Source organism: Nerophis lumbriciformis, linkage group LG17 (genome assembly GCF_033978685.3).
Source record: "Nerophis lumbriciformis linkage group LG17, RoL_Nlum_v2.1, whole genome shotgun sequence".
Classification (NCBI taxonomy): Eukaryota; Metazoa; Chordata; class Actinopteri; order Syngnathiformes; family Syngnathidae; genus Nerophis; species Nerophis lumbriciformis.
This window is the reverse complement of record NC_084564.2, coordinates 44427607-44444835: the sequence shown is the minus strand read 5'-3', so window position 1 is coordinate 44444835 and position 17229 is coordinate 44427607. Positions and strand designations below refer to the sequence as shown.

Here is a 17229-nt window from a genome sequence, read left to right as displayed (position 1 = left end):
TATATGAACACACAGGGGCCACATGGCATCTTATATGAACACACAGGGGCCACATGCATCTTATATGAACACACAGGGGCCACATGGCATCTTATATGAACACACAGGGGCCACATGCATCTTATATGAACACACAGGGGCCACATGCATCTTATATGAACACACAGGGGCCACATGGCATCTTATATGAGCACACAGGGGCCACATGCATCTTATATGAACACACAGGGGCCACATGGCATCTTATATGAGCACACAGGGGCCACATGGCATCTTATATGAGCACACAGGGGCCACATGCATCTTATAGGAGCAAACAGGGGCCACTTGGCATCTTATAGGAGCAAACAGGGGCCACTTGGCATCTTATATGAACACACAGGGGCCACATCGCATCTTGTAGGAGCACACAGGGGCCACATTGCATCTTATAAGAGCACACAGGGGCCGCATCGCATCTTAGATGAGCACACAGGGGCCACATCGCATCATATATGAGCACACAGGGGCCACATCGCATCTTATATGAACACACAGGGGCCACATGGCATCTTATATGAACACACGGGGGCCACATGGCATCTTATATGAGCTCACAGGGGCCACATGGCATCTTATAGGAGCTCACAGGGGCCACATGGCATCTTATATGAGCTCACAGGGGCCACATGGCATCTTATAGGAGCTCACAGGGGCCACATGGCATCTTATAGGAGCTCACAGGGGCCACATGGCATCTTATATGAACACACAGGGGCCACATGGCATCTTATAGGAGCACACAGGGGCCACATGCATCTTATAGGAGCTCACAGGGGCCACATGGCATCTTATAGGAGCTCACAGGGGCCACATGGCATCTTATATGAACACACAGGGGCCACATGGCATCTTATAGGAGCTCACAGGGGCCACATGGCATCTTATAGGAGCACACAGGGGCCACATGGCATCTTATATGAACACACAGGGGCCACATGGCATCTTATAGGAGCACACAGGGGCCACATGCATCTTATAGGAGCACACAGGGGCCACATGGCATCTTATAGGAGCACACAGGGGCCACATGGCATCTTATAGGAGCACACAGGGGCCACATGGCATCTTATATGAGCACACAGGGGCCACATGACATCTTATATGAACACACAGGGGCCACATGGCATCTTATAGGAGCACACAGGGGCCACATGCATCTTATAGGAGCACACAGGGGCCACATGGCATCTTATAGGAGCACACAGGGGCCACATGGCATCTTATATGAACACACAGGGGCCACATGGCATCTTATATGAACACACAGAGGCCAAATCACATCTTAAAGGAGCACATAGGGGCCACATGGCATCTTATAGGAGTACACAGGGGCCACATGGCATCTTATAGGAGCACACAGGGGCCACATCACATCTTAAAGGAGCACACAGGGGCCACATGGCATTTTATAGGAGTACACAGGGGCCACATCGCATCTTGTAGGAGCACACAGGGGCCACATTGCATCTTATATGAGCACACAGGGGCCACATGGCATCTTATATGAACACACAGGGGCCACATCGCATCTTATAGGAGTACACAGGGGCCACATAGCATCTTATATGAGCACACAGGGGCCACATGGCATCTTATAGGAACACACAGGGGCCACATGGCATCTTATAGGAACACACAGGGGCCACATGGCATCTTATATGAGCACACAGGGGCCACATGCATCTTATAGGAGCACACAGGGGCCACATGGCATCTTATATGAGCACACAGGGGCCACATGCATTTTATAGGAGCACACAGGGGCCACATGGCATCTTATAGGAGCACACAGGGGCCACATCGCATCTTATAGGAGCACACAGGGGCCACATCGCATCTTATAGGAGCACACAGGGGCCACGTCACATCTTATATGAACACACAGGGGCCAGATGGCATCTTATATGAACACACAGGGGCCACTTGGCATCTTATATGAACACACAGGGGCCACATGGCATCTTATATGAACACACAGGGGCCACATGGCATCTTATTTGAACACACAGGGGCCACATGGCATCTTATAGGAGCACACAGGGGCCACATGGCATCTTATATGAGCACACAGGGACCACATGACATCTTATATGAACACACAAGGGCCACAAGGCATCTTATAGGAGTACACAGGGGCCACATAGCATCTTATATGAGCACACAGGGGCCACATGGCATCTTATATGAACACACAGGGGCCACATCGCATCTTATAGGAGTACACAGGGGCCACATAGCATCTTATATGAGCACACAGGGGCCACATGGCATCTTATATGAACACACAGGGGCCACATCGCATCTTATATGAGCACACAGGGGCCACATTGCATGACTTTTATGTTACACACAGGTGCAAATGAAAACAACTCCGATTTTTTAAATAAAAAGTGTTTTTTTCAAACTTTTTGAAAAGACTTTATGACAAACATCAAAGAGAACATCATAAGTGTCACTTCAAAGAGAGTTTCAATCATGTTGACTGACACATGAAGGATGTACTTACCGACGTCGCCACCACCAACGGCAAGGGAAGGAACAGAAGGGGAGTGAAGAGGAGGATGACCTCGGTCTTCACGGAGAGAAGAACCTGGAAGAAAGTCATCCTTAAATGTTGCAAGAGAAGGAAGACTTTGGTGCAGAACTGTGAGACTTGGCTCTCTTTCTCTCTTTGGCCATTAGGAGAGAGAGAGAGAGAGAGAGAGAGAGAGAGAGAGAGAGAGAGAGAGAGAGAGAGAGAGAGAGAGAGAGAGAGCACAATGGGAAAAGGGGCGGGGCTAGGACAACATGAGTTCATAATAAATCATTAATATTCAGTTCAAAGCAGCATTCATTATATACTCACTTTGTCATTAAGTACCACCATAATGACATTAAATACAGTAGTGTAGTGGACCTAAGTATTCATTAAAATCAAGGCAGAGGTTTGCTCTAACTCGTATATTTAATATGTAATCTAGTTAATAGTGTGAGAGTCCAATCCATAGTGGATCTAACATAATAGTGTGAGAGTCCAGTCCATAGTGGATCTAACATAATAGTGTGAGAGTCCAGTCCATAGTGGATCTAACATAATTGTGTTAGAGTCCAGTCCATAGTGGATCTAACATAATAGTGTGAGAGTCCAGTCCATAGTGGATCTAACATAATAGTGTGAGAGTCCAGTCCATAGTGGATCTAACATATAGTGTGAGACTCCAGTCCATAGTGGATCTAACATAATAGTGAGGGTCCAGTCCATAGTGGATCTAACATAATAGTGTGAGAGTCCAGTCCATAGTGGATCTAACATAATAGTGAGGGTCCAGTCCATAGTGGATCTAACATAATAGTGTGAGAGTCCAATCCATAGTGGATCTAACATAATAGTGTGAGAGTCCAGTCCATAGTGGATCTAACATAATAGTGTGAGAGTCCAGTCCATAGTGGATCTAACATAATTGTGTTAGAGTCCAGTCCATAGTGGATCTAACATAATAGTGTGAGAGTCCAGTCCATAGTGGATCTAACATAATAGTGTGAGAGTCCAGTCCATAGTGGATCTAACATATAGTGTGAGACTCCAGTCCATAGTGGATCTAACATAATAGTGAGGGTCCAGTCCATAGTGGATCTAACATAATAGTGTGAGAGTCCAGTCCATAGTGGATCTAACATAATAGTGAGAGTCCAGTCCATAGTGGATCTAACATAATAGTGTGAGAGTCCAGTCCATAGTGGATCTAACATAATAGTGAGAGTCCAGTCCATAGTGGATCTAACATAATAGTGAGAGTCCAGTCCATAGTGGATCTAACATAATAGTGTGAGAGTCCAGTCCATAGTGGATCTAGTTAATAGTGTGAGAGTCCAGTCCATAGTGGATCTAGTTAATAATGTGAGAGTCCAGTCCATAGTGGATCTAGTTAATAATGTGAGAGTCCAGTCCATAGTGGATCTAACATAATAGTGTGAGAGTCCAGTCCATAGTGGATCTAACATAATAGTGTGAGAGTCCAGTCCATAGTGGATCTAACATAATAGTGTGAGAGTCCAGTCCATAGTGGATCTAACATAATTGTGTTAGAGTCCAGTCCATAGTGGATCTAACATAATAGTGTGAGAGTCCAGTCCATAGTGGATCTAACATAATAGTGTGAGAGTCCAGTCCATAGTGGATCTAACATAATAGTGTGAGAGTCCAGTCCATAGTGGATCTAACATAATTGTGTTAGAGTCCAGTCCATAGTGGATCTAACATAATAGTGTGAGAGTCCAGTCCATAGTGGATCTAACATAATAGTGTGAGAGTCCAGTCCATAGTGGATCTAACATATAGTGTGAGACTCCAGTCCATAGTGGATCTAACATAATAGTGAGGGTCCAGTCCATAGTGGATCTAACATAATAGTGTGAGAGTCCAGTCCATAGTGGATCTAACATAATAGTGAGAGTCCAGTCCATAGTGGATCTAACATAATAGTGTGAGAGTCCAGTCCATAGTGGATCTAACATAATAGTGAGAGTCCAGTCCATAGTGGATCTAACATAATAGTGAGAGTCCAGTCCATAGTGGATCTAACATAATAGTGTGAGAGTCCAGTCCATAGTGGATCTAACATAATAGTGAGAGTCCAGTCCATAGTGGATCTAACATAATAGTGAGAGTCCAGTCCATAGTGGATCTAACATAATAGTGTGAGAGTCCAGTCCATAGTGGATCTAGTTAATAGTGTGAGAGTCCAGTCCATAGTGGATCTAGTTAATAATGTGAGAGTCCAGTCCATAGTGGATCTAGTTAATAATGTGAGAGTCCAGTCCATAGTGGATCTAGTTATTAGTGTGAGAGTCCAGTCCATAGTGGATCTAGTTAATAGTGTGAGAGTCCAGTCCATAGTGGATCTAGTTAATAGTATGAGAGTCCAGTCCATAGTGGATCTAGTTAATAGTGTGAGAGTCCAGTCCATAGTGGATCTAGTTAATAGTGTGAGAGTCCAGTCCATAGTGGATCTAGTTAATAGTGTGAGAGTCCAGTCCATAGTGGATCTAGTTAATAGTGTGAGAGTCCTGTCCATAGTGGATCTAGCTAATAGTGTGAGAGTCCAGTCCATAGTGGATCTAGTTAATAGTTTGAGAGTCCAGTCCATAGTGGATCTAGTTAATAGTGTGAGAGTCCAGTCCATAGTGGATCTAGTTTTTAGTGTGAGAGTCCAGTCCATAGTGGATCTAGTTAATAGTGTGAGAGTCCAGTCCATAGTGAATCTAGTTGATAGTGTGAGAGTCCAGTCCATAGTGGATCTAGTTAATAGTGTGAGAGTCCAGTCCATAGTGGATCTAGTTAATAATGTGAGTGTCCAGTCCATAGTGGATCTAGTTTTTAGTGTGAGAGTCCAGTTCATAGTGGATCTAGTTAATAGTGTGAGAGTCCAGTCCATAGTGGATCTAGCTAATAGTGTGAGAGTCCATTCTATAGTGGATCTAGATAATAGTGTGAGAGTCCATTCTATAGTGGATCTAGTTAACAGTGTGAGAGTCCAGTCCATAGTGGATCTAACATAATAGTGTGAGAGTCCAGTCCATAGTGGATCTAGTTGATAGTGTGAGAGTCCAGTCCATAGTGGATCTAACATAATAGTGTGAGAGTCCAGTCCATAGTGGATCTAACATAATAGTGAGGGTCCAGTCCATAGTGGATCTAACATAATAGTGTGAGAGTCCAGTCCATAGTGGATCTAACATAATAGTGAGAGTCCAGTCCATAGTGGATCTAACATAATAGTGAGAGTCCAGTCCATAGTGGATCTAACATAATAGTGAGAGTCCAGTCCATAGTGGATCTAACATAATAGTGTGAGAGTCCAGTCCATAGTGGATCTAGTTAATAGTGTGAGAGTCCAGTCCATAGTGGATCTAGTTAATAATGTGAGAGTCCAGTCCATAGTGGATCTAGTTAATAATGTGAGAGTCCAGTCCATAGTGGATCTAGTTAATAGTGTGAGAGTCCAGTCCATAGTGGATCTAACATAATAGTGAGAGAGTCCAGTCCATAGTGGATCTAACATAATAGTGTGAGAGTCCAGTCCATAGTGGATCTAGTTGATAGTGTGAGAGTCCAGTCCATAGTGGATCTAGTTAATAGTGTGAGAGTCCAGTCCATAGTGGATCTAGTTAATAGTGTGAGAGTCCAGTCCATAGTGGATCTAGTTAATAGTGTGAGAGTCCTGTCCATAGTGGATCTAGCTAATAGTGTGAGAGTCCAGTCCATAGTGGATCTAGTTAATAATTTGAGAGTCCAGTCCATAGTTGATCTAGTTAATAGTGTGAGAGTCCAGTCCATAGTGGATCTAGTTTTTAGTGTGAGAGTCCAGTCCATAGTGGATCTAGTTAATAGTGTGAGAGTCCAGTCTATAGTGAATCTAGTTGATAGTGTGAGAGTCCAGTCCATAGTGGATCTAGTTAATAGTGTGAGAGTCCAGTCCATAGTGGATCTAGTTAATAATGTGAGTGTCCAGTCCATAGTGGATCTAGTTTTTAGTGTGAGAGTCCAGTTCATAGTGGATCTAGTTAATAGTGTGAGAGTCCAGTCCATAGTGGATCTAGCTAATAGTGTGAGAGTCCATTCTATAGTGGATCTAGATAATAGTGTGAGAGTCCATTCTATAGTGGATCTAGTTTTTAGTGTGAGAGTCCAGTCCATAGTGGATCTAGTTGATAGTGTGAGAGTCCAGTCCATAGTGGATCTAACATAATAGTGTGAGAGTCCAGTCCATAGTGGATCTAGTTGATAGTGTGAGAGTCCAGTCCATAGTGGATCTAGTTGATAGTGTGAGAGTCCAGTCCATAGTGGATCTAACATAATAGTGTGAGAGTCCAGTCCATAGTGGATCTAGTTGATAGTGTGAGAGTCCAGTCCATAGTGGAGCTAGTTAATAGTGTGAGAGTCCAGTCCATAGTGGATCTAACATAATAGTGAGAGAGTCCAGTCCATAGTGGATCTAACATAATAGTGTGAGAGTCCAGTCCATAGTGGATCTAGTTGATAGTGTGAGAGTCCAGTCCATAGTGGATCTAGTTAATAGTGTGAGAGTCCAGTCCATAGTGGATCTAACATAATAGTGAGAGAGTCCAGTCCATAGTGGATCTAACATAATAGTGTGAGAGTCCAGTCCATAGTGGATCTAGTTGATAGTGTGAGAGTCCAGTCCATAGTGGATCTAGTTAATAGTGTGAGAGTCCAGTTCATAGTGGATCTAACATAATAGTGAGAGAGTCCAGTCCATAGTGGATCTAACATAATAGTGAGAGAGTCCAGTCCATAGTGGATCTAACATAATAGTGAGAGTCCAGTCCATAGTGGATCTAGTTAATAGTGTGAGAGTCCAGTCCATAGTGGATCTAGTTAATAGTGTGAGAGTCTGGCTACAGTCTAGACTCCTTCTCTGGGACAGGACTCTGATCATTCAGACAATTTACAGCTAAGAAGACAAAAATAGAAGCCAAGTTGCTGCTAAAACATGAACTTTTCCTTACAGCGGGTGTTGTTGACTTCAAGGCAGAGGAACAATAATAACATGTTCAGTGGCTGCATGGCGCCGACTAGTGGCGAGTAAAAGGAAAGGCAAGGGGAGTTGACATACCTTCTACACACTCACCAATCTGGCTGCACACTCAAATCGATGGCAGAAGTGTCGCTAAAGTCTCGTGTAAGTAGACGAGGGCTTCTTTCTGATTAGGGACACACACACAACTTAAAACACACAAAAGGGGAAAGCGGTAGAAAAATGGATGGATGGATGGATACACAGGACACTTCATTAGGTACCCAATCTAACTGTTTAATCTAACATTCTGACTTTCAGAAAGTAGACTTTTGTTGATGTTGTAGAACTGCACAGTATCAACTGTCCTCGTCTGATACTGAGAGCAGATATCAACTATATTATAACTGTATCAACTGTCCTCGTCTGATACTGAGAGCAGATATCGCTCCAATATTCGCAAAAAAATGAATGTTGGGGATTACATGGACTTGCATGTAAAATGTATGATATCATGTCTGATACAAGCGGTCCTGCAGCTTGTTTACTTGTGTGTGACATCATGTGCGATACAAGCGGTCCTGCAGCGTGTTTACTTGTGTGTGATATCATGTGCGATGCAAGCGGTCCTGCAGTGTGTTTACTTGTGTGTGACATCATGTGCGATGCAAGCGGTCCTGCAGCGTGTTTACTTGTGTGTGACATCATGTGCGATACAAGCGGCCCTGCAGCGTGTTTACTTGTGTGCGATGCAAGCAGTCCTGCAGTGTGTTTACTTGTGTGTGTGACATCATGTGCGATACAAGCTGTCCTGCAGCGTGTTCACTTGTGTGTGACATTATGTGCGATGCAAGCGGTCCTGCAGTGTGTTTACTTGTGTGTGACATCATGTGCGATACAAGCGGTCCTGCAGCGTGTTTACTTGTGTGTGACATCATGTGCGATGCAGGCGGTCCTGCAGCGTGTTTACTTGTGTGTGACATCAAGTGCGATGCAAGCGGTCCTGCAGTGTGTTTACTTGTGTGCGATGCAAGCGGCCCTGCAGCGTGTTTACTTGTGTGCGATGCAAGCGGTCCTGCAGCGTGTTTACTTGTGTGTGACATCATGTGCGATACAAGCGGTCCTGCAGCGTGTTTACTTGTGTGTGATATCATGTCTGATACAAGCGGTCCTGCAGCGTGTTTACTTGTGTGTGACATCAAGTGCGATGCAAGCGGTCCTGCAGTGTGTTTACTTGTGTGCGATGCAAGCGGCCCTGCAGCGTGTTTACTTGTGTGCGATGCAAGCAGTCCTGCAGTGTGTTTACTTGTGTGTGTGACATCATGTGCGATACAAGCTGTCCTGCAGCGTGTTCACTTGTGTGTGACATTATGTGCGATGCAAGCGGTCCTGCAGTGTGTTTACTTGTGTGTGACATCATGTGCGATACAAGCGGTCCTGCAGCGTGTTTACTTGTGTGTGACATCATGTGCGATGCAGGCGGTCCTGCAGCGTGTTTACTTGTGTGTGACATCAAGTGCGATGCAAGCGGTCCTGCAGTGTGTTTACTTGTGTGCGATGCAAGCGGCCCTGCAGCGTGTTTACTTGTGTGCGATGCAAGCGGTCCTGCAGCGTGTTTACTTGTGTGTGACATCATGTGCGATACAAGCGGTCCTGCAGCGTGTTTACTTGTGTGTGATATCATGTCTGATACAAGCGGTCCTGCAGCGTGTTTACTTGTGTGTGACATCAAGTGCGATGCAAGCGGTCCTGCAGTGTGTTTACTTGTGTGCGATGCAAGCGGCCCTGCAGCGTGTTTACTTGTGTGCGATGCAAGCGGTCCTGCAGCGTGTTTACTTGTGTGTGACATCATGTGCGATACAAGGGGTCTTGCAGCGTGTTTACTTGTGTGTGACATCATGTGCGATGCAAGCGGTCCTGCAGCGTGTTTACTTGTGTGTGACATCATGTGCGATACAAGCGGTCCTGCAGCGTGTTTACTTGTGTGTGACATCATGTGCGATGCAAGCGGTCCTGCAGCGTGTTTACTTGTGTGCGATGCAAGCGGTCCTGCAGCGTGTTTACTTGTGTGTGACATCATGTGCGATACAAGCGGTCCTGCAGCGTGTTTACTTGTGTGTGACATCATGTGCGATGCAAGCGGTCCTGCAGCGTGTTTACTTGTGTGTGACATCATGTGCGATGCAAGCGGTCCTGCAGCGTGTTTACTTGTGTGCGATGCAAGCGGTCCTGCAGCGTGTTTACTTGTGTGTGACATCATGTGCGATGCAAGCGGTCCTGCAGCGTGTTTACTTGTGTGTGACATCATGTGCGATGCAAGTGGTCCTCCAGCGTGTTTACTTGTGTGTGACATCATGTGCGATGCAAGCGGTCCTCCAGCGTGTTTACTTGTGTGTGACATCATGTGCGATGCAAGCGGTCCTGCAGTGTGTTTACTTGTGTGTGACATCATGTGCGATGCAAGCGGTCCTGCAGCGTGTTTACTTGTGTGTGACATCATGTGCGATACAAGCGGCCCTGCAGCGTGTTTACTTGTGTGCGATGCAAGCAGTCCTGCAGTGTGTTTACTTGTGTGTGTGACATCATGTGCGATACAAGCTGTCCTGCAGCGTGTTCACTTGTGTGTGACATTATGTGCGATGCAAGCGGTCCTGCAGTGTGTTTACTTGTGTGTGACATCATGTGCGATACAAGCGGTCCTGCAGCGTGTTTACTTGTGTGTGACATCATGTGCGATGCAGGCGGTCCTGCAGCGTGTTTACTTGTGTGTGACATCAAGTGCGATGCAAGCGGTCCTGCAGTGTGTTTACTTGTGTGCGATGCAAGCGGCCCTGCAGCGTGTTTACTTGTGTGCGATGCAAGCGGTCCTGCAGCGTGTTTACTTGTGTGTGACATCATGTGCGATACAAGGGGTCTTGCAGCGTGTTTACTTGTGTGTGACATCATGTGCGATGCAAGCGGTCCTGCAGTGTGGTTAATTGTGTGCGATGCAAGCGGTCCTGTAGCGTGTTTACTTGTGTGTGACATCATGTGCGATGCAAGCGGTCCTGCAGTGTGTTTACTTTTGTGTGACATCATGTGCGATACAAGCGGTCCTGCAGCGTGTTTAATTGTGTGTGACATCATGTGCGATACAAGCAGCCCTGCAGCGTGTTTACTTGTGTGCGATGCAAACGGTCCTGCAGCGTGTTTACTTGTGTGTGACATCATGTGCGATACAAGCAGTCCTGCAGCGTGTTTACTTGTGTGTGACATCATGTGTGATACAAGCGGTCCTGCAGCGTGTTTACTTGTGTGTGACATCATGTGCGAAGCAAGCGGTTCTGCAGCGTGTTTACTTGTGTGTGACATCATGTGCGATGCAAGCGGTCCTGCAGCGTGTTTACTTGTGTGTGACATCATGTGCGATACAAGCGGTCCTGCAGCGTGTTTACTTGTGTGTGACATCATGTGCGATACAAGCGGTCCTGCAGCGTGTTTACTTGTGTGTGACATCATGTGCGATACAAGCGGTCCTTCAGCGTGTTTACTTGTGTGTGACATCATGTGCGATGCAAGCGGTCCTGCAGCGTGTGTACTTGTGTTTGACATCATGTGCGATACAAGCAGTCCTGCAGCATGTTTGTGACATCATGTGCAATGCAAGCGGTCCTGCAGCGTGTTTACTTGTGTGTGACATCATGTGCGTTGCAAGCGGTCCTGCAGTGTGTTTACTTGTGTGCGATGCAAGCGGTCCTGCAGCGTGTTTACTTGTGTGTGACATCATGTGCGATGCAAGCGGTCCTGCAGCGTGTTTACTTGTGTGTGACATCATGTGCGATGCAAGCGGTCCTGCAGCGTGTTTACTTGTGTGTGACATCATGTGCGATACAAGCGGTCCTGCAGCGTGTTTACTTGTGTGTGACATCATGTGCGATACAAGCGGTCCTGCAGCGTGTTTACTTGTGTGCGATGCAAGCGGTCCTGCAGTGTGTTTACTTGTGTGTGACATCATGTGCGATACAAGCGGTCCTGCAGTGTGTTTACTTGTGTGCGATGCAAGCGGTCCTGCAGCGTGTCTACTTGTGTGTGACATCATGTGCGATACAAGCGGTCCTGCAGCAACACGAAAGGAAGCCAAAAGTCAATCACCTTGTTCAATAAAGTTTAAAACAGGCGATAATGTCGCAGGTCTTCCTTGTTGATGATTTGGTCCCTCTGCAAAAAACTCTTATTGTTTAGATCTATTATATTTCCCAAGTTATCAAAAGTATCGATACTTGGTTGCTAAGTCGATACCAACAGGCAAAAAATTACCTACGTTTTTCAGTGTCACACCCTTTCTCCTGGGCGAGTGCATGTAAAGTGCTGTAAATCGCCAAAGAAATTGAAATGGAAGTGTGATGTTATGAGTTAGTGCAGCGTTTCTCAAAGTGTGGGGCGCGCCCCACTGGTGGGGAATAGAGACATGACAGGTGGGGCGCGAGGAACGGGAGGAAATTTCACTTTACATTTTTTTTTTTCATTATTATATTCTTAGATTATTTTTTTTACTATGCTTTCATTTTCTATACACACTGTAAATCACTTTGTGATTCTGTCTGTGAAATCCGCTATATAAATAAATGGAAATTACCGGTACTTATTTTTACTGGAGGCTTTATATTTCTCGGTACGAGCGAATGTTTGACAGACATAGCAACAGTAACTATTGGGGGCGGGGCTAAGCGGAACAAACTTTCGCGCGGATGGGTAGCAGGCTAATGTGTGGATCACAATTACACAAATATATACATTTGTGACTCGCACCTCAAAGGTCGTCGAGCCAGAGCCAGCGCCTGCAGAGAAACAAAAATGTGACGGGCACACACTGTGTCATTCACTGGGAAGCACTCGCGTCAAGGCAGCTCAGCCCCGAACTCAATGAGGTTTTAACATGTTGTGAGCGCGGTCAATTTGATCAAAACACGACCACTGAAAGTGCGACTGTTCTCTGCACTGTGTGAGGAAATGGGAGCTGATCATACAGCCGTGCTGTTTCACAGTGAAGCAAGGTGGCTCTCCTGGGGGAAAGTGCTGTCACTTGCCCTGTCTTGCCAAATGCATAGCTCCTCCTTTTTTTTTTGCAAAGATTGCAAAGTGGCACTTTTATTGTATTTATTATTGAACTTGATGCAAGTTATTTGATTTATTATTGAACTTGATGCAAGTTATAACACTTTTTTTGATTTATTATTGAACTTGATGCAAGTTATAACACTTTTGTTTTATTTATTATTGAACTTGATGCAAGTTATAACACTTTTTTTGATTTATTATTGAACTTGATGCAAGTTATAACACTTTTTTGATTTATTATTGAACTTGATGCAAGTTATAACACTTTTGTTTTATTTATTATTGAACTTGATGCAAGTTATAACACTTTTTTTGACTTATTATTGAACTTGATGCAAGTTATTTGATGTATTATTGAACTTGATGCAAGTTATAACACTTTTATGTGATTTATTATTGAACTTGATGCAAGTTATAACACTTTTGTTTTATTTATTATTGAACTTGATGCAAGTTATAACACTTTTTTTGATTTATTATTGAACTTGATGCAAGTTATTTGATTTATTATTGAACTTGATGCAAGTTATAACACTTTTTGATTTATTATTGAACTTGATGCAAGTTATAACACTTTTTGATTTATTATTGAACTTGATTGATTGATTGATTGATTGATATATTTTTATTTCAAATATGCATAAAAACAAGAGCAAACCTGATCCAATACAGTGCTATAGCCTTAACAGACATTATAACAAAATGAAAACAATGGAAAAGAAAAAACAAAAACAAATGAGCATTGGACTTTCTTTTTCTTTTTTTTTTTTTTTTACATATTTGAAAAGGAGTGAGAAGAAGTTTACACTTATTTAATCCCACCCCTTTTCTTTAAATCATAAATTACTCTGAGTTAGAACTACCTGTTCACTCAATGTACAAACGTAATGAACTTGTATATACATAAATTATAGATGTATACATACATATGCACACTACACACATACATAGCCACACCATTACCACTAGTGATCATGGAAATGGTATCATGCCACCACAGCAACACCACTGCCTCAATAGGCAGCCCCACACTCTTCTGTAACATAAACAAGCCAATATCAAAGCCCTTCTTCATCTCTGTACCTCTGGAATACCATTTACCTATACTTCTTTTTACTTGATGCAAGTTATAACACTTTTTGATTTATTATTGAACTTGATGCAAGTTATAACACTTTTTAATTTATTATTGAACTTGATGCAAGTTATAACACTTTTTTTGATTTATTATTGAACTTGATGCAAGTTATAACACTTTTATTTGATTTATTATTGAACTTGATGCAAGTTATAACACTTTTTTTGATTTATTATTGAACGTGATGCAAGTTATAACACTTTTTTGATTTATTATTGAACTTGATGCAAGTTATAACAATTTTTTTGATTTATTATTGAACGTGATGCAAGTTATAATACTTTTGTTTTATTTATTATTGAACTTGATGGAAGTTATTTTATTTATTATTGAACTTGATGCAAGTTATACCACAGCTGCACAGTTATTTGATTTATTATTGAACTTGATGCAAGTTATAACACTTTTTTGATTTATTATTGAACTTGATGCAAGTTATAGTACTTTTGTTTTATTTATTATTGAACTTGATGGAAGTTATTTTATTTATTATTGAACTTGATGCAAGTTATACCACAGCTGCACAGTTATTTGATTTATTATTGAACTTGATGCAAGTTATAACAGTTTTTTTGATTTATTATTGAACGTGATGCAAGTTATAACACTTTTTTTGATTTATTATTGAACTTGATGCAAGTTATAATACTTTTGTTTTATTTATTATTGAACTTGATGGAAGTTATTTTATTTATTATTGAACTTGATGCAAGTTATACCACAGCTGCACAATTATTTTATTTATTATTGATCTTAATGTTATTTTATGTTATTGAGTTCGAATGTATACAACTTGATGTTCAATACATTTGAAAATGTTAAAGCTTGGCATTAGCGCTCTGTTGGGGCGATGGGGGCAGGTGGGGCTTGAAAACTCCCCCTTGTCCAAAGTGGGGGATGGCAAAAAAAGTTTGAGAACCACTGAGTTAGGGAATATTAGAACTACACTACCCAGCATGCCACAGAAGGGACGAGCATGCGCGGTAGCCCCGAGAAGTGTTGTTATAATATAACAGTTATATGTCGCCATGCCGAGTAAACGTTGAGAACTTCAGCCAACACGCCTCGTCTGCATTTATTACAATTAGACAGACAACACAGGAAGTGCTTTAAAATGTACTGAATTTTGTATTTATTTAAAAAAAAAAAAGCCCGTCTTCCGGGTCACGTGAGTCACATGACGAGCCGAGGCTGGTGTTGTGTCACGTGACGTGCCGCTTCTCAAACATGGCTCCAGACTCCTCGCAGTCAACACCGTCGCTCTCCTACCCACTGACACGCAGCAGATGACGCGGACATGTCCTCCACCCGCGGCCCCATTTTGGCAGAAGTAAACATTCCTTTAAACTCGCAACGCCAAGCCGCGCGACTCTCCCGCTGTTAGCATCAGGCGAGCTAGCCTCCTCCTGCTAGCTGTCAAGTGCTGCAAGTTGGCCGAGGTGAGCTTGGTTTTTTTTACATTATAAGTACACTTAATGCGTGCAATAGATCACCTATTTTAGAGAATGGAGTAGCGTGTGTGTTGTATTTGAGCTAAATGACGTAAAAATAGACGTCCATGTGAAGTCCATCCATCTTATCCGAGGCGGGGTCGCGGGGGCAGCAGCCTAAGCAGGGAAGCCCAGACTTTCCTCTCCCCAGCCACTTCGTCCAGCTCCTCCCGGGGGATCCCGAGGCGTTCCCAGGCCAGCCGGGAGACATAGTCTACCTAGTGATGGGTTGATGAGGCGTCATGAAGCGTTTCGACACATTGCAAAACTGTATTGATACTGTGTCGATACTGTGTCACTAAATACTGACATCTGCTGGACATTAAAAATCCCTACAGGCAACCTATGGACCGACTCAACTGACACTGATTTGATGCCCTAGTACAGGGGTCACCAACCTTTTTGAAACCAAAAACTACTTCTTGGGTACTGATTAATGCCAAGGGCTACCAGTTTGATACACACTTAAATAAATAAATATATTGTCATTTGTAAGTTACACGTAAGTGTGATTTAAACAAGAATAGCTAAATAAATACATTTATATATATAAAAAAATGGGTATTTCTGTCTGTCATTCCGTCGTACATTTTTTTTCCCTTTTACGGAAGGTTTTTTGTACAGAATAAATGATGAAAAAAACACTTAATTGAACGGTTTAAAAGAGGAGAAAACCCGAAAAAAATTAAAATAAAATTTTGAAACATAGTTTATCTTCAATTTCGACTCTTTAAAATTCAAAATTCAACCGACAAAAAGAAGACAAAAACTAGCTAATTTGAATCTTTTTGAAAAAGTTAAAAAAAGAATTTATGGAACATCATTAGTCATTTTTCCTGATTAAGATACATTTTAGAATTTTGATGACATGTTTTTAAATTGGTTAAAATCCAATCTGCACTTTGTTAAAATATTTAACAAATTGGACCAAGCTATATTTCTAGCAAAGACAAATCAGTATTTCTTCTAGATTTTCCAGAACAAAAATTTTAAAAGAAATTCAAAATACTTTGAAATAAGATTTAAATTTGATTCGACAGATTTTCTAGATTTGCCAGAATAATTTTTTTGAATTTTAATCATAGTAAGTTTGAAGAAATATTTCACAAATATTCTTCGTCGAAAAACCAGAAGCTAAAATATTTATTATTCTTTACAATAATAATAATACATTTTTTTACTTGAACATTGATTTAAATTGTCAGGAAAGAAGAGGAAGACATTTAAAAGGTAAAAAGGTATATTTGTTTAAAAATCCTAAAATCATTTTTAAGGTTGTATTTTTTCTCTAAAATTGTATTTCTAAAAGTAATAAGAAGCAAAGTAAAAAATAAATGAATTTATTTAAACAATTGAAGACCCATCCATCCATCCATTTTCTACCGCTTATTCCAAGTAAAGACCAAGTCTTTAAAATATTTTCTTGGATTTTCAAATTCTATTTGAGTTTTGTCTCTTTTAGAATTAAAAATGTGGAGCAAAGCGAGACCAGCTTGCTAGTAAATAAATACAATTTTAAAAAATAGAGGCAGCTCACTGGTAAGTGCTGCTCTTTGAGCTATTTTTAGAACAGGCCAGCGGGCGACTGATCTGGTCCTTACGGGCTACCTGGTGACCGCGGGCACCGCGTTGGTGACCCCTGCCCTAGTATATACAATAATATAAATATTTCATTTAGGATTATTTCATATCTTCATTTAAATAAAAATATATTTGTATCTTTTTTAGATACAGTCAATAAATAATGTGAACATGTATCATAACATGGAAATCTAAGAGAACGTGTTGTGGATGATTGTGGACTGGGAATTTTTTTAATTTAATTTCTTTACACATTTTTATAAAAAAAATTAAAAAAAAAGTTTTTCCGACATATTACATTTTAGACGATTTCTCTTAGTTATTATTTCTCCGGCTGTAGAAAAGAGCCGCTCACAGGGCACAG

At 42.1% G+C, this 17229-nt stretch overlaps 2 protein-coding genes across 4 annotated transcripts in view; one reads left to right on the top strand and one right to left on the bottom strand.

Annotated features, from left to right (window-relative positions):
- The window catches only part of slc13a5b (solute carrier family 13 member 5b), a 42204-nt gene extending 39529 nt beyond the window's left edge, over positions 1-2675 (bottom strand). Inside the window, exon 1 of the mRNA XM_061973216.1 lies at positions 2549-2675. Coding sequence (XP_061829200.1) covers positions 2549-2647 — 99 coding nt within the window. The 5' untranslated portion in view covers positions 2648-2675. The remainder of the gene's footprint in view (positions 1-2548) is intronic.
- A 12363-nt stretch (positions 2676-15038) lies between these two features.
- wdr81 (WD repeat domain 81) overlaps positions 15039-17229 on the top strand; it is an 85928-nt gene continuing 83737 nt past the window's right edge. For all 3 annotated transcript variants that reach the window (XR_009816630.1, XM_061973221.1, XM_061973220.1), the window contains exon 1: positions 15039-15233. The gene's annotated coding sequence lies outside the window, so the exon portion shown is untranslated. The remainder of the gene's footprint in view (positions 15234-17229) is intronic.